The 23,298-nt window shown below is 42.6% G+C and overlaps 1 protein-coding gene across 1 annotated transcript in view; it reads left to right on the top strand.

Moving 5' to 3' along the window:
• Positions 1-8,620: 8,620 nt before the first annotated feature.
• LOC309584640 (chromodomain-helicase-DNA-binding protein 1-like) overlaps positions 8,621-23,298 on the top strand; it is a gene marked incomplete at its 3' end in the record, with an annotated part of 34,224 nt that continues 19,546 nt past the window's right edge. Inside the window, exons 1-5 of the mRNA XM_082300781.1 lie at positions 8,621-8,793; positions 10,816-10,917; positions 12,233-12,300; positions 14,553-14,702; positions 15,003-15,256. Coding sequence (XP_082156907.1) covers positions 14,566-14,702; positions 15,003-15,256 — 391 coding nt within the window. The 5' untranslated portion in view covers positions 8,621-8,793; positions 10,816-10,917; positions 12,233-12,300; positions 14,553-14,565. The remainder of the gene's footprint in view (positions 8,794-10,815; positions 10,918-12,232; positions 12,301-14,552; positions 14,703-15,002; positions 15,257-23,298) is intronic.

Raw genomic sequence — 23,298 nt, 5'->3', positions numbered from 1 at the left:
AGATAATGCAGAGAAAATCAAAGAAGCCCATAGGCAAAGGAGGAAAAGAAAACGTGACAAGGATGTTAAAATATTACTACCTCACAGCTATTGCTTCCATGAATTTACCTTTTAAATGGCAGTGCTGTTTTAACTGTTGGACTTGATGCTTTTGTATGTTTTTTTCCTACAAGCTTTAAAAACTCAAACAGATTTTTAAAGCTATGGCAAATAAGTTCTCTGAACTTAGAATGATGCTGATAGATATTGCAGTGTAATGGGTTCTAGAGTAGTTTTGGTTTTTTTGGTTTGGTGGTTGTTTGGGTTTGGGTTTTTTTTGTTGTTGTTACGTCAGTAATCTTCCTTGAAGAAAGGGGAAAAGGTATTAGACTGCGTAGCATTTTAAGCACTTGGAAAAGCAACTGAAGTCTGTCATGATGCAATGTGGAATGTTTATGCATGTACTAAAATTGAAAAAACCAAAATCCACCAACAAAACCCCTTTGCGTTGGAAATGTATTTATTTATTTTTCCTAAATTCTGTATTGTTTTGAACTGGTTTATACTTTGTTTCAGGACAGCAGTCTTAAGAAATACTGTCCTGTTCAATTGTGCTCACTTGTTGCACTGTTGTGTGGAGTCTGTAAGTTGGTAGGACGTTTTTTAAAAGCTGAATCTGTTTCTTCTACAGACTGCACTGACAGCACTAAGGGAGTGCTGTGTTGGGGGAAGGTTGGCATTAATAGCAATGTCAAAATAAGCTGTTCTTGTGGAGCATCACTCACCAGCAGGCAAATATATTGTTTGAGGACCAAGACACTCTTTTCAAGGTGCTTGGCTTCAGCTGTGATAGCTCATACTGCTGCTTTGTACCATTTTTTGAATTGTGTGAAAATCACAGAATTTCAAAATGAATGTAGTAGCATTTAAAGTGAAGTTTTGAAATTGCTGCTTCTTTAGTTCCTCCTCTATTTGTAAGGAGATGATAGATGTAAGGGGTTTTTTTAAACACATGCATGGGTAACTGTGTACCTTTTCTTAAATAATTCCCTCCTTCCTCCTAGGGTTAGCACCTGAATTACTGCTCATATGGTAGAGGTTCTTAAGTAATCCCCTGACAGGGATTAGAGATATATTTTTATTTTTAATAACTAAGGGTTGCTTAATGTATCTGTGTTAGGGAGAAAACAAGGCTGCTCTCCATTACTGTTTTTACCCCTTAGTGTGCCAGTAATTTTGTGTTTGTGGTAAAATGTGGGGAGGCTGGGGGAGGAGAATTCTGTTTTTCTTTCATGAATACATTAGCTAAAATACTATAGCAAAAAAAAAAAAGTTGGCTACAATCAAGTCCTGAGACAGGGGAATCTGGGCCCTGCTCAGGTGATACTAAGAGGTAATGACTGTTAAATTTTTACTAGGTCAGCACTAGACAAGTGAAACAAAAATAAAAAGCCAAGTACATATATATCCTAGTGAGGTTATAGCTGCATAAGCAAACTGCTAGAAAGAGATGCTCTCTGGTGGTGAATTGACATGGTGTAGCTGATTGTTCTCATTATGAAAAATTTTCCTCTTGTATCTGATCAGAATCTCCCCAGGAGTAACTTGTACCCATTACCCCCCTCCTCTTTTCCATGTAAAAAGAGAGTCTCTGTTTTCTTTGTCACCACCCTTTAAATACTAGAACATGGTGATAAGGTCTCCCCCTAAGCGTTCTTTCTTCAAAACCCAGTTCTCTCAGCCTTTCCTCATATGGCGGGTTTCACAGTTCTTTGATGATCTTTGTGGCCCTTCTGTAGACCCTCTTGAGCCTATCCACATCTTTTTCATATAGCAAGGACCAAAACTGAACACAGTATTCCAGGTGAGGGCTGACAAGGCACTGAGTAGAGTGGGATAATGACTTCTTTATCTCTGCTGGTGATGCCCTTGTTTATGCAACCCAGCATCCTGTTGGCTCTCTGCCACAGCAGCTCACTGTTCACTCATATTGAGCTCATTGTCCACCAGGACCCCCAGGTCCCTTTCCCAGCCTGTGCTGCACTCCTGGATTATGTTTTCACAGGTGCAAGACCTTACATTTGTCTTTGTTGAACTTCATAAGGTTCTTGTTAGTCCACTATTCCAGCCTATCCAGGTCTTCCTGCAGGGTGGCTCTCCCTTCCCAAGTGTCCACTTCCCCACTCAGTTTGGCATCATTGGCACACTTCATCAGGGTGCACTTCATCCCATCCACCAGATCACTTACGAAGATATTAAACAGCAATGGGCCCAATATCGATCCCTGGGGGATCCCACTTGTGACAGGTTGCCAGTTTGAAAAGGAACTATTTACCACCACCCTCTGGGTGTGGCCTGTCAGCCAATTCCTCACCCACCGCACAGACCACTTGTCTAGACCATAACACATCAGTTTCTCTAGGAGACTAGGAAAACATATCGAAAGCCTTGGGGAAATCCAGGTAGACAGTGTTCTCACATCAACTGAGCAGGTTACTTTGTCATAGATGGCTATCAGGTTTGTCAAGGACAACTTGCCCTTGCGCTGGCTTTTCCCAATCACATGTTTCATCTGACTTGTGATAGGCCCCAGGAGGATTTGTTCCATAACTTTCCCAGGAACTGAAGTAAGACTGATGTGCCTATAACTTCCTGGATCCTCCTTTAAGCCCTTTTTGTAGATGGGGGTGACATTAGCCTTCTTCAGATCCCCCAATCATCACGACTTCTCAAAGATCATGGAGAGTGGCCTTGCAACAATGTCAGCCAGCTCTTAACACCCTCAGGTGGATATTGTCAGGGCCCATAAATTGTCGGGGTCAAGCTCCTGTAACAGTTCACATACCAACCCTTCCTTCACTGCTGGTGGGTCTGTGTTTGCATCTGCCTGGATTCTTGTTTCCAGGTCCTGGGGCCCATCAGTGCTGGTAAAGACAGAGGCGAAGAAAGTGTTGAGAACCTCTGCCTTTTCAGTGTTGTTGGTGACTAATTCATCTCTCCTGTTTAACAGTGGGCCAATATTTTCCTTCTGTTTCTGCTTGTTGTTTACATACCTGAAGAACCTTTCCTTGTAGCTTTTGATGTGTCTGGTCAATTTCAATTCAAGCTGAGCTTTTGCTTTTCTAACTGAATCTCTGCACACCCTGGCAATGCCCTTGTAGCATTCAAGGTGTATTCATTGGCTTTTCCATCTCTGGTATGTTTCTCTTTTGGTTTTGAGCGGACTCAGAAGCTCCCAGTTAAGCCAAGGAGGTCTTTTGCTTCACCTACTTCCCTTACCTTTAAAGGGGATGAACTGGTTTTGTGCTTCCATGAAAGTTTTCTTGAAAAGCTCCCAGCACTCGCTAGGTCCTTTATCCTCTGTGGAAGCTTCCCATGGAATCCCTCACAACTCAGCTCTAAGCAAGCCGAAATTCGTTCTTCTAAAATCTAAAACCTTTTTCTTAGTACTAATCTTCAGTGTGCACAGCTGGGTCCTAAATGCCACAATATTGTGATCACTGCAGCCAAGGCTATCACTAACCAAGTGTAAGGCCTCAAAAACTTGCTCGATGAGCCTCTTAAAAGAGCTTACATTTTTTTATGTACCCTGAGTTAGATGCATGGGGGAAATACTGACAAGATATTCTCAAGAGGTCAAAACAACAAAAAAACTTTACCGGCAACTTCACAAAATCAGAGAACTTTGGCAAAAGTTTAGAGCAGCATTCAATCAACACAAAACATTTCACAAAGCATTAACTTTGCCCATTCAACTTAGCAAACTCCAAGCCCATCCAATTTTAAGTTACTCAAAACTACGAGAAGAGGGAATTAGAAGGAGAAGAAAGAAAGAAAAGAACAAATATAACTACCACTCCTGGTTCCAGCAGTGATATAAAATCCAAGGAAAGGTAGGGTCAAGACATGTGCTTGCCTCGTGCTTTGGTTTAAGTACCCTTTGGCTTTCCTGGGCCCTTCCACCAGGTGGGAATTTCGGCCATTTCGCCACTTAGGAGCCGGGGTTAGGGCAGAGTGGAGCACTGCCTCCAGTGTGGCCAGTGATTGACAGATACTGTGGGTCTGGGATGCTCTAGAGCTGGGGGGTGTGGGGCAGGACACTGTCTCACCAGAGCAAGGCCTGACCTGCCCCCTCTCACACACACAGGCATCCCAAAATGTTTAAAGACATCAATTTTTCCAGTCTCTGACACATGGTAAGTTCAATTTAAGGTTGTTTATTGCTTATTGATAGTGCAATGTATTTTATTCCTTTTAAAAAAATACAAACTTTAAAGATAGGCCAGTGTTGCAGTGGGGATACTGCAACATGCATATATCAAACCAGGAGTCCCGTGGAAAGGAAATATATATGGACAGACAGATTCTTGATGGCTGTTTCAGAGATGTTTATTTCCCCAGCCGCATGGCCGGAGCTCTGCCCAGGAACTGTTCCAGTCACCGGACCAAGGGTCCTTCTGCCCCCGCAGGGAACACAAACCAACCAATGGGAACGAGGCTGAGCAGGGGCAGGGAAACCCCGTGTCTGTCCCCTCAGGGCCCCTCTCCCAGGGCTACATGGCAGGGGAGGGACCCCAACAGGCCAGTTTTTTAATAGTTAGGCTGCCTTGCCTTTTAGAGTCCATAATTTTACAGGTCCAGGTATCGTTCTAACCCAAACTAATATACATGTTCCAGATAACCCCCCTTATTCCTCTCACCAACCAGGTTTCAGGGGGATCCCCGGGACCCATACCCAGGGAAAGAAGAAAAAGTCAGCGGGCACCATGGGAAAACTACATTCACAAAAAATTCTACTACGTAATCGTCTGGATTGCTTCAGGGGTGGGGGTCAAAGATATAACAAAATTTGAGCCATTCCAATCTCCTCAGCACATCATTTCAGTCAGGGTCCTGGGTTTGGACCAAATACCTTTCCAACTTTACCAAACCCTTCATTGGTTTTCAAACCCAAACCTGCTGCTTCTCTTTTGTCAGCTTAACCACTTATGCCTTCTTCATCTACAGCTAGAGAGAACTTTCCAGCTGCTACTTCAGCTCCTCTGTCAGCCCCTTTTCTCCCTCCTTCCAGGGGTCACCGACAGTTTGACATCCCCTTCTTCTGCATAACGATGCTTTACACATTGCTTACCATTACTACATGCGCGTCCCTCAGTATAGTAATTTTATGCTTTTCTCTGAGGAGGTAGGAAGAGGTATACAAATTTGGTTCCATAATCATATGAAAACATAAGTTAAATTTAGGGAGGAATCTTCTCTATCCACTGTGGCAACCAGAGAGAAAACACATCTTAAAACATTGCTTGCAACCAACTTTTATAAAACATGTACGAACATAAATATCTTAAAACTATCAAGATAAAAACATGTAAACAATCAATGCAGCGAAGAACAGCAACTCTTCAGTCCTGTTGTCACTTCATCCTCTCATGGAACACCTCTTCTTTTGGAATACCTGTAAGAGGAGAGAAAATTTGATCCCACTTGGACCGGTCTTAAAAAGAAAGAACCACCCATCTGTTGGTATTTTGTGTTTTCTACCATAGGCACCTGAGGCCTTTAATCCGGAATGACTTTGTCAATTCTGTTCCTTGCCTCTAGTGGCAGACAAGGCTCTATACTCGCTACCACCAGAAGGTGGCAGTGTAGGAGCATTTTGCAAAGATTCCTTGAGAATACAGGGAAACTGAATTTCCATTTATTTTCAGGGAGGCTTTTAGGATATTTGGATTTGCCACCCTCTCCCAGCTCACTTATTGAGGGCAACACCGAGAATTTGTTTTCTCGGTCTCGATCCTTAAAGTTTGCAATAAATAATAATAACATGGGAGAAGGCCGACGGGGCACCAGCTGTTTCTCGTGCATTGGTTGGAATCCAGCCACCTCCCACACTCTCCTGGTAATTTTAGCACATTTTGGAGTGGGGAGAGGGGTGGGTTCTCCCCCCTCCAACAAGTCCAAATTTTCACACAACAGGTTGCTCCCTGGGCAAGAGACCAGGGCTCTTCACCATGTTCTTCCTCCTCGGAAAGCTTTATTTCATTCACCCCCATTAGTGAAATTCTCAACGCATTCTCTGTTTCATTTTCTTTGGGATGATTACTACTTTTCTCTTGCCACATAACCAAATCTGGTGCAGAGTGAGATACATTACCGTGGGCTCCACCTTCAGGTAAACAAATTCCATCTTTACAAGAGGGCAGAACTTGGGGTGAGGAGGGGAGGAGGGGGTTGGCTTTGCTGAATCAAACTCCTCCTCCAGGGAGTGGAGGGAGGTGACATCATATTCAGGGAGGCCCACCTCTTCCTCAAAGCAGAAAAACCTTGGTTCATTCTCCACTCTTTCCCTAGCAGTGTTAATTTGCAAATTTAAAGCTCTTTGGACAAGATGGTTCAGACGAGGTTTTTCAGGTTTGGGGCTAACTTCTGTGCATTCAATTCTCAATCCGCCCTGAGGGAGGCTATTGTTTCAGCCTCCTAGGCAATTTGCAACTCAGCTCTTTCTGTTGCTACTCGGCAACATATTTCTCTCCTTTTGCAGCTCTGAGTCCAGCCTCCACCCATATGGATACCAGACCTTTTTCCTTACTACGTTTTTTTTGTCTTTTCTTTTGCCAAAATTCGGATTTTCTCAGCAACTAACTGCAGATTGTGCCAGATTTCCTCAGCCCACATCTCCTGTTTGGGGCTGGACAAGCTTTATAAGCTTTTAGCAACTTTACCAGTGGAGAGCAGTTAAGGACAATTGTTACCCGTGTTTCCATGACTTTTCTGACAAAGAATATCGGTTTCGACCGAAAATTAATTTCTCCTTTATTCCGCGACTAGTGGTTATCTCCATATAAAATACCTCTTCATCACCTCAAGAGTACCCTGCTTCGCTGTGCCAGTTAAAATGTAAGGCCCCAAAAACTTACTCGATGAGACTCTTAAAAGGGCTTACAGGTTTTTTCTTTATGTACTCTGATTTAGACACACGGGAGAAATACCAACAAGATAATTTTTAGTAAATAGTTTAAACTCCAGTCATATTCTACAGTGGGTGCCTTGCTTTTATTTTTCAAGTCAGGTTAATTATGTTAGCATTATAGCTTCATGCCTGAAGTAGGCCCTTGATGACAGGAATGGGAAGCAACTTTGTTGCTCTCCAGCAAGTATAAGTAAAGCTAGCAGTCATATTTTTTCATATCCCCCACTTCAAAATAAGGAAGTTTTATCATGGTTTGTTTCTTTCTTTAAAAGTCAACAGATGCAAATGGTTGGTTGAGGTGCTGTCTACAGGAATCAGTTTGAATAGCTTAATTTTTTTTCCCCCTCACTAGTACGATTTAATTGGTGTTAGCAACAGGGAGAGTAGTGGTTCTGTTTTGTGGCTTTAAATGTTGTCAATTAAGTGTGTTCTAGTGCAGAAGATGATCAACCTACCACCCCCCACACACACACACAGTCTTGCTGGTTGACAGCCAGATGAATTATGCTGGCAGTGATAGGCTTAGACTTTGATATTAGCTTTTGGGTTTTTATTGTTTTGGATTTTGTTATCATCTTTAATGAACGGTTGTTTCTTTTTAAATGCTTGCAACCCAAGTGTACATAATTTTAAATCACTTTGTTTGTGTGGTGTTGTAATTCCAATGTTTTCCCCGGTGATATCTCTAAAGTATGCTAGTATTTAATCTAATGAGGAATTTGATTAAAGTGTCAACTCGGTTCCTTTGTAAAATTATTTTAGAAAACCAAATGATTTTATGCTTTTGAATAGTCATGCAATAAATGTTTAAATATTATTTTATTTGAATATGTTAAATCTAGTGTGAAATGGATGTACAGGTGGAATAATCCAGTGGCTCAAGAGTATGCTCAGGTCACTGATTATGTATGACTTTGTACAAGTCATATAATTAGTGACAAATTCAGAGTTTGTCTGTGGGAATTTTACTGCTGTTATTTTAACAGTATAAGATGGTATAAGATGGTCTGCATGGATTTATATTATGTGTGACAACACGCTTCTGGTTTTCCAGTTACTTTTAAAAACATTTAATCAAGTGTTTGGTTATATTTTGTATATAGATGGTCCAAATCACAGCATTAAATGTAGCTTGCAAGCACTTCTTTACAGATACTTTTCCCCCTTATTCTTTTAATGAAAAAAAAAATAAAAGTAGGGGAACAAAACAGAGTTTATATTTGCTTTGAAGAAATGCATGCTCAAAATAAAAAATTGGGGAGCAACACACTGCTGATCTAAAAAGACTTAAAACAATTTGGGTGTATGTGTATACACAAAAATATGTTTGTTAAAGGTAAGTAAGTATTTGGGTGGGTGAGAAATAGTCTTGTTTTACTCCTCCAAATTAATGATAAATGTTCTTCCTCTTTCTCCTCTCTCTCCCTCCCTCGCTGCTTCCTCTTTCTGCTTCTTTTAAGGTTTAATGAAAAGTATCTGATTAAACTGAATTTTCATTCCTGATTTATTTAATCCAGTGCATTCATTTTTATGCTATCCATGTGTCTGGGCTAAGCTAACAATTGATTTATAGGTGAAGCTAAAGGTTTTTTTATGTGACTTTTTAAAAAATTCTATTTAATTAGCCATTGTGTAATATCCTGTTAACTTCTAATTGCAGCCAGTCAGATGATGATTCTGGGTCAGCATCAGTTTCTGGATCTGGTTCAAGCTCTGGAAGCAGTAGTGATGGAAGTAGCAGTCAATCAGGTAGCAGTGACTCTGAGTCTGGTTCAGAGTCTGACACATCTAGAGAGGAGAAACAAGTTCAAGCTAAACTACCACCCAAACTTGATGGATCTGAGGTAAAACAAAACATAAGTTAACCCTTTGTGGGGAAAAAAAAATACTCTGTGCAGAATAGTTGCAAAAGTAGTTTTGATTTAAACAAACAAAACCCCCATAACTTTTACTTAGAATGTTGATTGGGTTAATGAATTCACATACTTAGCTCTCATAATGAACAGGGCTGCTAAGTTCTCGTTTCTGTAAATACCTACAGTTAGATAATTACCTAAAAGTGGTGTCTAGCAATCTCTTCAATGCAATGGATGAGTTACCTCAACTCTCATCTGTTTCTCTATGTAATAGGGCCTTAATTTGGATGATATGATATACATGAAGGGTAATAAAATATTTCCTACTGTAAGATTGAGAGGCTGTTAAGGATACTTTTTTTGTGTTTGTGTTTTTGGGTTTTTTTGTTGTTGTTCATATTCATGGTTTTGATACTGTCTCTCACAGTATCCCTCTGGATAAAATGTCCAGCATACAGCTAGGCAAGTCCATAAAATGATGGGTGAATAATTGGCTGATGGGTCAGACTCACAGTTGTAGTAAATGGGGTTACATCAGGCTGGTGACCTAGTCATCAGTAGGGTTCTTCAGGGCTCAATATTAGGGCCTTTTCTCTTCAGTGTTTTTAGAAATGATCTGGGCACAGGAATTGAATGTACATTAAGTTTGCCAACAATACTAAACCAGGAGGAGCTGTTGACTCCCTCAAGGGTAGAGAGGCCTTATAGAGAGATCTGGATAGACTAGAAAACTGGGCAATCACCAACTGTATGCAATTTAAGATGGCCAAATGGCAGATTCTGCACCTGGGGCAGAATAATCCTGGGTATATGTACAAATTGGGGAACAAGCAGCTGGAGAGAGCAGTGCTGTGGAAAGAGATCTGGGGGTTTGGGTTGATGGCAAGTTGCATATGAGTCAACAGTGTGCCCTAGGAGCCAAAAGGGCCAACTGTGGCCTGAGGTGCATTGCTAGCCAGTCGAGAAAGGTGATTGTCCTGCTATGCACTGCACTGGTGCGGCCCCACCTCGAGTACTGTGTGCAGTTTTAGGCACCTCAATATATGAAGGAGATCAAACTATTAGAATCATAGAATATTCTGAGTTGGAAGGGACCCACAAGGATCATCGAGTTCAACTCTTAAGAGAATGGCCCGTACAGGGATTGAACCTTGGCATTATTAGCACCATGCTCTAACCAACTGAGTGTCCAAAGGATGATGAACAAGGTGGTGAAAAGCCTCGAGGGCAAGACTTTCAAGGAGTGGCTGAGGTCACTTGGCTTGTTCAGCTTGGAGAAGTGAAGGTTGAGGGGTGACCTCATGGCAGTCTACAACTTCCTCAGGAGGGGTAGTGGAGGGGGAGGTGCTGATTTCCTCTCTCTGGTGACCAGGTCAAGGAAATAGAATGAAGCTGCATCAGGGGAAGTTCAGATTGGACATTAGGAAAAAGTTCTTCACTGAGAGGGTGATTGGTCACTGGAACAGGCTCTCCAGGGAAGTGGTCATGGCGCCAAACCTGTCAGAGTTCAAGGAGTATCTGGACGACACTCTTATTCATATGATTTAGTTTTAGGTAGTCCTGTGAGGAGCAGGGAGTTGGACTCGATCCTTATGGGTCCCTTCCAACTCGAGATATTCTGTGATTGTGTGTACTTCAATATTGCCATATGAAGCAAAAATAGATCAGCAAAGTGGCCTGGAAGGACTTATCTAGATAAGTTTAAAAATTTACTTTAAAAAAAAAAAAGAGTTATCTTAATAATAGAGGCCTGCACAACCATTGTTATGCTTAGTGTAAAAATTGTGCCAACAATTCTTGTATAACATTCCTTTCTACAGAAGTCTCACTACTTTAAAATGCTATCCAATATTATTAATGCATGTGGTATTTTGTAGTGAGTTTTTTATTAATAATAAAATTGAGATTCATCTTAGTAGTGATGCTGCTCAGCTTAAGAAAAGTAAGTATGTGGTAAACTGCAAAGTTTCAATAGGTTTAAATGACTCTTGTATCTGAATTCCAATTCAGTTTTGGAAGTCCAGTCCAAGTATACTTGCTGTGCAGAGATCAGCAGTGCTCAAGAAGCAACAACAACAGAAGGCAGCCTCATCAGACAGCGGTTCAGAAGAGGTGAATAACATATAAGTTAGTAAATAAAATGTAAAAATGCATTTCTCATTACCCCATATGTTAGAATAAAATTATATAGAGCCAAGTTCTGTTCTCTCTGTGTTTAACAAATCTGGTTTTATTCTATAAAAGTAATGTTCGAATAACTGACACGTTTATAAGGAAACATGGGGGGAATATTTAGTTGCATGTTTTCAGGTGAGTTGTGTCAAAATGATAGCAGTTTAGATTGATATCTTTAGCTAGATATTCTGTGATGTATGGACAAATTTTTCAAGTCACGTTGTATTAAATTTCATTGTATTTCTTCCTTCTGAGTTCCATAAAGACAGTTAAAAATACTAAAATATTTTTCCACTATTGTTTCTATATAAAGGTAGCTGCTGAAGTTTTCAAAAACACTGTGGAGTAGAAAGCTAGATTTTTGCAACTTTTGTAACAGTTATAAAAGAATTCTTGTCTTTTAAGAACCATACTTCAATTTTAGAGATTTTTAAAACCTAAGCCATAGGCTCAACAAAAGTTGACTTTCTTCAGTATGAATATCTTTTAAGGACTCTAGTGACTGTGAATTAGAATTTATTTGAAAGCAGACTTTCATATTTCCTTCATTATTAAAAAAAAAAAGCATTGTAATTGCAAGTCAACATTACTGTGTGTCTCTTTTTTAGTCAGATCTTGCTGCTCATCATTAAAACTGGACACAGGAGTTAATTATATATAGTTAAAATATTAGTTTATAGGTCTTGCTAAATACTCTTTTCTTGAAGACTTTTTCAGGGTAAAAATGATTTAAATTTAATCTCTATGAGATTGGTTTTAGGAAAATAATTTTAAGAGGGTTCATCAATTTATTAAGTTTTTTTTGTTTGGGAGTGGAGAGAGAAGAAACATACATGCTATTCTAACAATTTTCTTAGTGGTATTTAAATGTGAGAGTATATGAAAGGTGAGACAGCTCTCAAAGGGCAAGAGGTTTTATGAGGCTTTTGATAGAACCTTCATCTTGATTTATTAACTTGCAGCAGTCTAAACTGCCGATATGTAGGCACAATGATTATATTTTAAAACAGTTTTTTTGTAGTGGTTTCTAGAGTTCTGCTGACATGGTATGTTTGTAGATGGAGAAATATGAAATCAATAACAATCCTGATCTTATTCAATATCAGTGGGTACACTGAAGGGGGTGAAGAGGATAAGACATGAAGAATAGGATTTCAGTTTGAAAGTGGGAGCTGAGTTATCTTTTTAATACTAAAAATACTTCATTCTTTTTGTGGTACTGAATTGTGTATATTCTTTCTTTCATCTGCAGGATCCATCGAACAGTGAAGATTCTGCAGACGACTCTTCCAGTGAAGCCAAGAAGAAAAATCATAGAGAGTAAGATGTTTTTCATAAATAATTTTTTGTTACGGCTACATAATGCTTATAATTAGCCAGTCTTAATTTCTCTGCACCTGAAATACAGTCTTGCGCTTCTCAATTTTGATTAACATTCTGAAATATGTTAAAATAAATACTCTCAAAGGAATATATATAGATATTAAAGGTCTTTTCCAACATAAATTATTCTATAATTCTATGATATCACTATTCATTTCTGAGCAAAAGAGACTGTATTACCTACAGCGTTATTGAAAAACATTCATCAGCACTTTTTATTTTTAAAATAGTCTTATTTGTGGCATGTTTTTGAGCTGAAGGTCCTCTCTGAAAATTATTGAAGAAATAGGAAATTACTTAATTAAGTTGTCTCAGATAAAATTTGAATTGGAATCCCGTAGTTAATGCCAAATTTTGAAACACTTTAGAGGCAACCTTTTCCCCCCAATTATTACAGGTTTGACAGTAATAAACCATCTTTGGCTAGTCAATAAACCTAAGTTGAAATTTAGCTCATTTTAAGCTGTAAATGAAATAGTTTGTGAAAAAGGTTATACCTTCTCATTGGTAGTGACCTCTTGTGTGCAGGGGAGGGGTGTTTTTGTTTGTGATTTTGTGGTTTTTGTTTGGTTGTTGTTGTGTTTTGTATTTTTTTAATGAACAGTGTATAGAAATTGAATTGTTTTTTCATTCCTCTTCTTCAGTTAATTTAGTCATCTATATATTCAGGGTTGTCAATATAATATCTTCAAGAAATGGGGGGGGCAAAAAGAGCCTGTTATGCAAAATAGTACTTCTCGAGTGAATTGTCATTCTGTCTTTTGTTACTTAAGAATGTGATTAAACCTAACAACATAATCTGTTACAGGAAAGATAGTTTATAAACTAGTAACCAAATAACCCCATATATCCAGTGCTTCAATTTTGATTTATACCTATTTTGAACAAGTATGTTTGCAGCTGTTATCTGACATGCAGAGCTGATTTCTATATATAAACTTAGTAAGGCATCCAAGCCATAAAGAGCGTGATGTTCTATATGTTGTCTATATATCTCCAAATAAATACAAGTTGTGTATTTGCATAGGGGTGGGGGAGTTGGTTGGTTTGGGGTGGGGTTTTTTTCTGCTTTTATTGGAGGGAGAGGTTGTTGTTTGGGTGTTTTTTTAATTTACAGCTTACAGAAAAAAATCTTTTAAGGAAACAGATGATTCTATAGTATTTCCAAGACACACAGATGTATTGACCACAATGAAAATGTAATTTGAGGACCACTGCATATTTAATTGAAAGAAGTGTCAAAGCCCTGATTCTTAGGGTTCCTGATCTGAAATGGAATGAAAAGGTCTTTGAGTAGTATTTCACTTTTGAAGGACATTAGTACTATTTGATCATCTTGGTCAAAGACCCCCTAAGCCTGGTAATAGATAGTAGTATAAAGATTTAGCAACCTTTCAAAAATGCATGCCAGATTTTCTTCCACCCCCAGCCAAGCAATTAAGATTAAATTTCTCTGTACAAACAGAGTCTGAGGTAAGATACTGTTGATCAGTGGGTACATCTTTCCTCTTGCAAAGTAGAATATCTCAGCTAAGCAGGAGAACAGAGATACGGCCACTGGGAGTCATAAGTGGCTTGCTCATAATATCTTGCATGAGTGTTAAGCACTGAATTGGAAGCTTAGTGGGGGCTTTTGGGAGCCAGTGCCTCTGATTGCCATGGTTGAAGTCTTTCTGTGTGTTTCCCAGTCTGATTCTGTATTATTTTTTGTTCCTGTGCTGAAGTTGCTAATTATTCACATGAGGCACAGGGGATATAGGTATTAGAGAATTTTGGATTCTGCAAAATATAATGTTATGGTTTTTATGATGAGCCTAGGTAAGTTCCAGTAAATATGTACCTTTCCAACTAAAGTTATTAAGGATGTCAGGTTTATTCATGTCAAAATAAATCAATTATTAAAGCTGCATTTTATACAGAAATCCATATTTTTGGTTTGATTTGTTCTTTACATCTGTCTCTTGATAATAGAATTCAATTCCCTTTGAAGCCATTTGGTATTTTTACCTGTTAGCCATCCATGATAATTTTCCATCATTCTAGCTGAAATTAGTATTATAACATTTTTGTTTCTGTGAAGAATGTTGAAATTAAAGCAGCAAGCCTGTGGTGAATGCTTGATTTAAAAACAAAACAACCCCCCCCAGAAAACTAATGTGAGTTACTATTTTGTTTCTCAATATGTACAGTGAAGACTGGCAAATGTCTGGGTCAGGGTCAGTATCAGGAGCTAGTTCTGATTCTGAATCAGAGGAAGATAGAGAGAGAAGCAGTTGTGAAGATAGTGAATCTGACTATGAGCCAGAAAACAAAGTCAAAAGCCGGAAACTTCCAAGCAGGTAAGAAGGTCTTGCATTTTAGCTACTCTGGTACTATTTCTAATTTGGAATCAAGTATTGTACTACTATACAGGCAAATGAAAACATTAATATTTATTACAGAACTTGAAAACTTTTTTTAATCTGCAAAAGATGTTATCATACCAGTGATTTGTGTTGAATACCTCTTTCCTGTCTGCTCCAACTGAAATTGGTGTAACTGAGCAGTCATGAAATACATGTATTCAGAAACAAATACAGAAGGCTTGTAGTTGTCCGTGTTGAAACTCCACTGTTGTGTTGTATCTTATTGCCTTCAAGAATTGAGCCAAAAAGTGGCAAAAAGATTGCAGGACAGAAAAAGAGGCAGCTTGATTCGTCAGATGATGATGACTATGACAAGAGAGGATCTCGTCGCCAGGCAACAGTCAATGTTAGTTACAAAGAAGCTGAAGAAACCAAGACAGATTCTGACGACTTGTTGGAAGTTTGTGGAGAAGATGTCCCACAGCCTGAAGAAGATGAATTTGAAACTATAGAGAAGTTTATGGATAGTCGAATTGGCCGAAAAGGAGGTAATTTTGTTATCAGTGTTCTTAAGATGTTGCACTGCATTGTGGTGCAATGCCAACAGCAATTGTTCTCGGCTGTAGGTAACCTGTGATGTTTGTAAAGAAGTTTTAAAGTACCAGAAAGTAATCTTATTTTGTTTTTCCTACTCATAAGGATGTTTCTTTTGTAAGCCTTATAAAATAAAACATAGAAGAGCTTAAGTAACTAGAGAAGTGGTCATAGAACCAAGCCTGACAGAACTCAAGAAGCATTTGGACAATACTCTCAGGCACGTGGTGTGACTCTTGGGGGTGGGCCAGGAGTTGGACTCGATGATCCTTGTGGGTCCCTTCCAACTCAGCTTATTCTGTGATTCTGTGAAAGAGAAAAAAATGAAGTGGAATATAGCTCCATATCGCTTAAATGCATAGCATACTGTTACATCACTATTTGTACAGTTTATTGATATTTGATAGGTATAAACTCTATACAGGAGGGTGAAGAAAAAATGGAATGAATACGAGAGCTAACCAGTATCCTGAATGATGAAGGATGATGTTAGGAAGGCTGAACCATTGAGACTGTGATTTCGGTTATTTATTTTCAAATAGTCCCAATACAGTGCAACGGATGGTGGAATATAAAATTTCAGTGGTGTGCTTGCATGTGCATTTCTAAAAGTAATGTTATGGATGATGCTAGGGGTTTCATATTTCCAGCAGCTGGTGAGATGCAGTGTCCTGCTTGTGTATTGCTTCTTTTTTTTCCAGTGCATTCTTACTCTAGCCCCTGTCTCGGTTTTGAAAGACAGGTGTCTGCTAAGGAAGGCAGAAGCCCCCCTTGAAGTGGCAGATATAACCCCTTTTCCCTCTAAGTTATTATATTTTGAAATCAAGGGCTTTTAGGCAAAGATGTGGGAAATAGGAATAACAGTTCTTTACTATATATATATATATATATATATATGTATATAACCAGTCAAACAAAACAACAAGAACTATGGCAGTAACAGCAAACACAAACCCAGTCCCAGCCTTCTTGGCTGTCAGGCTATTTCCCCTCGGGTGCAGTTCCGCTCGCAGCCGGCAGGGGCGCTGGCGGCTCCCGGTGAGATGGGCAGGTGCAATGGTTCCCCCGCGGCTGCAGGGGGCGCTCCGGAGCGAGCTCGGGAAGCATGCGGCACCAGTGCCCTGGGATCCCGGGAGGGATGGAACAAAGGCTTCACAAACCCCTGGGCAGCCGATCCCGGACTCTCAGGAACAGCAGGCTGGAACGGCAGGCTGGAACGGCAGGCTAGAGCGGCAGGCTAGAATGGCAGGCTGGAGAGGCAGGGACGAACACAAATCCCGGGTGGCAGGCGAGATGTATCCAGATGGGAAAACCCCACGGAGGCCCAGGCAGGCAGGACGAGCAGGGCTACAGCGTAGCGAAAGCTCGAAGCAGCAGCGGAGCAGGGCAGCCACAGCCCGGTCTCCAGCAGGGCAGGGAAAGCGGCTTTTGGGGTCCCGGCGTTGTTTCCAGCAGGAAGAAAGAACGGCCGAAAGAAAGAAGCAGCAGCTCCTTTCTCTGCAGCTCCTCTCTCCGGACGCTCAGAGCAAACTTGTTGGGTGGAGTCGCGGGAGACAAGCACTCAAGGCATGATGTTCAGCAAGTCTCGATTTATTTTTCAAAACTACACTTACTTATAGTACCTTTAATTAGCTCATACATATTGCAAAAGTCGAGCTCCTCATTGGTGGGAGCTATTCCGTGGGATCTGCAAACACGGTGGTCTTATCTTTCTCTTCCATATGGTTTCTGTCTTCTTTCTTATCTGAATGCACATTCTGTTATCTATGCAACTTCTTGCTCAAGGACTCAGTGTCTGCATCTTTACTAAGCCTCCTGTGTTATCATGACCTTTGCTTTTTAGCCATTCTTCAGAAAGACTCTCAACACAAACTGACCCCACACCCAGGTGTAGACAAAGGAGTAGCCAGGCCCGCCCCACCCCCCTTTTTGTCTTTCTTAAGTACAGCTATTTGTCCCCTAGCAACATGCATATGGGAGAAAATTCCTTTAACAGGAAAAAAAACTAAAACTAGACTAAAACCCCAACATTATCCACCCCGAATTTTTCCCATACTAACATGTTACATGAAACTTAACTTTTTTAACCATGTAAATCTATGCATCACCCAAATTATATGCAAATATACATGCTGATACTGATACAAGTACAGAGCCGTGGGTAGTTCACCCTAAAACAAGGTCCCCTTGAGGTATGCATCGGGTCTCTCCATCCTTTTGCATCACCCACCAGGTGCAACCTGGTCCCTGAGCAAAAACGACCCCACGGATGGGTTTGTCTTTGCTCAAGGCAGACTTTACCCAAACAGTTTTCCCAAGCATACCTCTCATGTGCACCACTGGAACCTTATCTCCATCTGTTGTTTGTAGGGGTTCGGATTGGGCAGGGCCTGCTCGGCTGGTGGAGCCTCGGGTGTTAACTAACCAGGTGGCTCTTGCTAAATGCATCTCCCAGTTTTTGAAAGTCCCCCCACCCAGTGCCTTCAAGGTGGTTTTAAGCAGTCCATTAAACCGCTCAACCTTCCCAGCTGCTGGTGCATGGTAAGGTGTTGGGGAAGATGAAACAGGAAAGCCTTATAAATATGATTGCCTGACAAAAGATTTTGGGAATATGAAAACTATAAGCGACATCGAAATGAAAGCCACCTTTGAGATACCAAGTCTTAGTTACTGAACAACTGGAAAACAATGGTATGGCCGACTGAAGGTAATCCCCTCTTGATTGAACAATACCCTCTGCTTGCAGGCAGGTCCAAGGGTCAGAGCAGACCCTACTAGCTCAGCAGAAGGGGTCCAAAGAGTAGTTTTTAGAAGTTAAGATGTAACACTCTATGGTAATATAAGAACTCTTACAGGCTGTATGTAAATGCTATAGGATTTGTATCTTGTATTAGATTGGTTAGTGACAATTAGAATATTCAGTACAGAAGATGATTTATTGTATTGTAACCAGGACTTCAGACACTCTTACTATACACACTCTTAATACACACTCTTACTATACTCTACACACATTCTCTCTCACTACTTCTTCACCCTCATTCCTCTCTCTCCCCCTCTCTCTCTTTGCTTACCCGCTTACTCTCTTGCTCTCTTGGGCCTGCTCAGAGCTGCCAGCTGCAGCTCTAAGCAGTGCCCCTGTACCCACGCCCTTTGCAATAAACCGCATGTTCCAAGATCTGACTACAGAGATCTCTCGTCACCGTCTCCATCCGTCTACACCCGATCCAGACTGAACACCCTGCACCTACAGTCTGGCGCCCAACGTGATTGCCGAACCCCCCAAGCTCCTACAGTAAGGGATGTGGTACACCCACTCTATACCATGTTCTCTAGCCCAGGTGTTTATAAGGCTGTTCTTGAAATGAGTCCCATTGTCAGACTCGATTCTCTCAGGGGTGCCATGCCTCCAAAGGACTTGCTTTTCAAGGCCCAGGATGGTGTTCCGGGCGGTAGCATGAGGCACAGGGTAGGTCTCCAACCATCCAGTGGTGGTTTCTACCATTGTGAGCACATAGCACTTGCCTTGGCGGGTTTGAGGCAGTGTGATGTAACCAATCTGCCAGGCCTCCCCATACTTGTATTTGGACCATCGCCCACCATACCACAGAGGCTTCACCCGCTTGGCCTGCTTGATCGCAGCGCATGTCTCACAATCATGGATAGCCTGGAAGATACTGTCCATGGTTAGATCCACCCCTCGGTCCTCGTGCCCACTTATAGGTGGCATCTCTGCCCTGATGACCTGAGGCATCATGGGCCCATCGAGCTAGGAACAGCTCTCCTTTATGTTGCCAATCCAAGTCTATCTGGGACACCTCTATTTTTGTAGCCTGATCTACCTGTTTGTTGTTACGATGTTCTTCATTAGCCTGGCTCTTGGGGATGTGAGCATCTACATGACGGACCTTCATGGATAGCTTCTCTACCCGAGTGGCAATGTCTTTCCACTCTTCAGCAGCCCAGATTGGTTTTCCTCTGCGCTGCCAGTTTGCCTTATTCCACCTTTCCAGCCAACCCCACAGAGCATTGGCTACCATCCATGAATCAGTGTAGAGGTAGAGCTTTGGCCACTTCTCTCTTTCAGCTATGTCCAGAGCTAATTGGACAGCTTTGAGCTCAGCAAATTGGCTCGATCCACCTTCCCCTTCAGTAGCCTGTGCAACTTGTCATGTGGGGCTCCATACAGCGGCTTTCCATTTCCGGCTAGCGCCTACAATTCGGCAGGAACCATCAGTGAAGAGGGCGTATTGTCTTTCACTCTCTGGTAGCTCGTTATATGGTGGGGCTTCTTCGGCACGTGTCACCTGCTCCTCTTCTTCTTCAGAAGATAACCCAAAAGTCTCACCTTCCGGCCAGTTCGTAATTATTTCCAAGATCCCAGGGCGACTTGGGTTTCCAATTCGGGCGCGCTGCGTGATGAGGGCGATCCATTTGCTCCAAGTAGCGTTGGTGGCGTGATGCGTGGAGGGAACGTTTCCTTTGAACATCCACCCCAGCACCGGTAGTCGGGGTGCCAGGAGGAGTTGTACCTCTGTGCCGATTACTTCTGAGGCAGCCTGGACTCCCTCATAAGCTGCCAAGATTTCCTTCTCTGTGGGAGTGTAGTTGGCTTCAGATCCTCTGTAGCTTCGGCTCCAGAATCCCAGTGGTCGGCCTCGAGTCTCACCAGGCACCTTCTGCCAGAGGCTCCAGGACAGACCATTGTTCCCGGCTGCAGAGTAGAGCACGTTCTTCACCTCTGGTCCTGTCCTGACTGGGCCAAGGGCTACGGCGTGAGCAATTTCCTGTTTGATCTGGGCGAAGGCTTGCTGCTGTTCAGGGCCCCAGTGGAAATCGTTCTTCTTGCGGGTAACAAGGTAGAGAGGACTCACGATCTGGCTGTACTCGGGAATGTGCATCCTCCAGAAACCTATAGCGCCTAGGAAAGCTTGTGTTTCCTTCTTGTTGGTTGGTGGAGACATTGCTGTGATCTTATTGATGACCTCAGTGGGAATCTGACGTCATCCATCTTGCCACTTTACTCCCAGGAACTGGATTTCTCGGGCAGGTCCCTTGACCTTGCTCTTCTTGATGGCAAAACCAGCTTGCAGGAGAATTTGAATTATTCTCTCTCCTTTCTCAAACACTTCGGTTGCGGTGTTCCCCCACACAATGATGTCATCAATGTACTGCAGATGTTCTGGAGCCTCACCCTTTTCTAGTGCAGTCTGGATCAGTCCATGACAGATGGTGGGACTGTGCTTCCACCCCTGGGGCAGTCGGTTCCAGGCGTACTGCACGCCCCTCCAGGTGAAGGCAAACTGAGGCCTGCACTCTGCTGCCAGAGGAATGGAGAAAAATGCATTGGCAATGTCAGTTGTGGCGTACCACTTTGCTGCTTTGGACTCCAGCTCGTACTGGAGCTCCAACATGTCCGGCACGGCAGCGCTCAACGGTGGAGTCACTTCATTCAGGGCACGATAGTCCACAGTCAATCTCCATTCCCCATCAGACTTGCGCACAGGCCAGATGGGGCTGTTGAAGGGTGAGTGGGTCTTGCTGACCACCCCTTGACTCTCCAGCTCGCGGATCATCTTGTGGATGGGGATCACAGCATCTCGATTTGTCCTATACTGCTGGCGGTGCACTGTCGAGGTGGCAATTGGCACTCGTTGCTCTTCCACTTTCAGGAGCCCAACTGCAGAAGGATTCTCAGATAGTCCAGGCAGGGTGTTCAATTGCCTAATGCCCTTTGCCTCCACAGCAGCAATCCCAAATGCCCACCTGAGTCCTTTTGGGTCTTTGTAATAGCCATTCTGGAAGAAGTCTATGCCCAGAATACACGGGGCCTCTGGGCCGGTCACAATCGGATGCTTTTGCCACTCCTTCCCAGTCAGGCTCACCTCAGCTTCCAAAAGGGTCAACTGCTGTGATCCCCCGGTCACCCCAGCGATGGATACAGGTTCTGCCCCCACATGTCCCGATGGCATTAAAGTACACTGTGCCCCAGTATCAACCAATGCATCATATTTTTGTGGCTCTGATGTGCCAGGCCATCGAACCCACACCGTCCAGAAAACTCGGTTCTCCCGTGCCTCTTCCTGGCTAGAGGCAGGGCCCCTCTAGCCCTGGTTATCATTCTTTCCCTGGGCGTACATATGTCATGGGTTAGCTAGCCTAGTCTTGGAAGTGATGTTCTCGCAAAGGAGTGCTTACAGTTTTCCCCATGACCTGACAGAACCTATCAGATGGCCAGTTTGAATATGGACAATTCCTTAAGCCACTAAAAATTGTGACCGCCTCTGTGATACACACTTAGGAATAGACAAACTCCCCCCCCCAAGCTCTCTCTCGTTTCCGGTGCTGGGACAAGTGGCTGAGGGCCCCGTGCGGGGTCCCGTGGGCCTAGCCCAGGCCCTGCTCGGGCCAGGCCAGGCTGGGCCATGGCCATCCTGGAGCCAATGGGCCGTGTTCCATATGTGGACCCCGCCCCCCCCCCCCCCCCCCCCCCCCACTGCCTTGCTGTGGACAGCCGGACTGGCTCAGCTCCCTCCCTCCACTGCGATAAGCCACATTCCAGCTGCAAGGCCTAGGTGAGATTAACCCTTTTAGTGCTATGAAGAGCTGAAAACCTGAGGGAAGAGAAAGAGGAGATGCTTAAAGCTGAAATTCTGTTGTGAAGCTATGATATATCAGAGTATCCTGTTGTAATTCCATGAAGATATGGGGGGTGGAGTGTTCAACTCATAAGCAAAAGCACCTGCACTGAGATAGGCAGATGCTGACAAAACTGTAATTTCATGAGAAGTTTGGACAGGGAGAGATGGAAGCGATGAGGACTTTTGCTCCAAATGGGAAAGGAGAAAACCTCAGTTCCTAGAGATGCTCCCAGAGATAGTCCTAAAGATGAAGATGAGGAAGACCCTTTGCTCCCAGGGAAGGAGAAGGGCCTCTATTCTTAGAGATGAAATGCTCCCAGAGATGGGTGAAGAGAACTTTTGTTTCTGAACGGCTCAACCTTAAAATTGTACCCCAGAAACCTTCAAGAGTGGGCCCTCGAAAGCAGTTGTGGGAAAAGCTGCAAGTCGGGGGAAGGGACTCACATGTGAGCAGAGAGACCTCTTCCTAAATGGACTGAACAAAGTTATTTGGAAGTGGGCGGCTGTCTCGTTGTGATAATGTTTTCATAGCACGAGCAAGAAGAGACTTCTCTTTCTAAATGGACTGAACAAGGTTATTATGGAAGTGGTAAACAGACTGAACATCTTAAGGGTTGTCTTTTTACATTGCCACTGGGAGAAGTGAGGAAGGTGGGGGGAGGAGAAGAGTTCTGAAGGTGTGGTATAAGTTTTTTTTCTTCTTTTAGGTCTGTTAATAAACTTCTTCATATTCTTTGAAGTTTGGTGCCTGCTTTGCCTTTCTTCTAATTCTTATCTCACAGAAGATAAACAGTAATGAGTATTTTGGACCAAACCACTACAACATGCTGGAGGTACCTTAGAGGGGATCCGACATATCATCCTCCCTTCTGTAATACCTTGCAGCTCGGTCACGGGAGGCTGAGGCTACTTTCACCTTAGCGGAACCCCCTTGGTTAGTGTTTCCCTCCTTGAGTTCATGCACCCGCGCTGCCAGGACAGAAGTGGGTTTCCCATGCCACCTTCTCATGTCTTCCCCATGCTCGCACAGAAAAAAACACAGCTCAGCTCGTGGAGTGTACCCTGTCTCTCTAGCAGGACAACGGGCTCTGACTTGTGGGCCTGTGACTCACTGGTGCCACACTGATCTTCCTCCCTCATTTCCTTCCTCATCTCCTTCATCTCTTCTTTGAGGTCCTTAACCACAGCAGAGACATGAGCTTTCAGTGGACCATTGACCATACTGTCATAATTCCTGAGCCTGTTGGCGACAGAGCCCACTGTTTCTCGGTTATTGTCAGCATCAATCGTTGCAATGAAGGTGGTGTATTGTGGTGGCCCTAGCTTTGCCAGGTTCCACAACATCTGTCCTGTGC

This window comes from Coloeus monedula (genome assembly GCF_965178545.1).
Source record: "Coloeus monedula genome assembly, chromosome: W".
NCBI classification, from domain to species: domain Eukaryota; kingdom Metazoa; phylum Chordata; class Aves; order Passeriformes; family Corvidae; genus Coloeus; species Coloeus monedula.
Note: the sequence above shows the minus strand (reverse complement) of the source record. Positions and strands in the feature narration are given on the sequence as shown.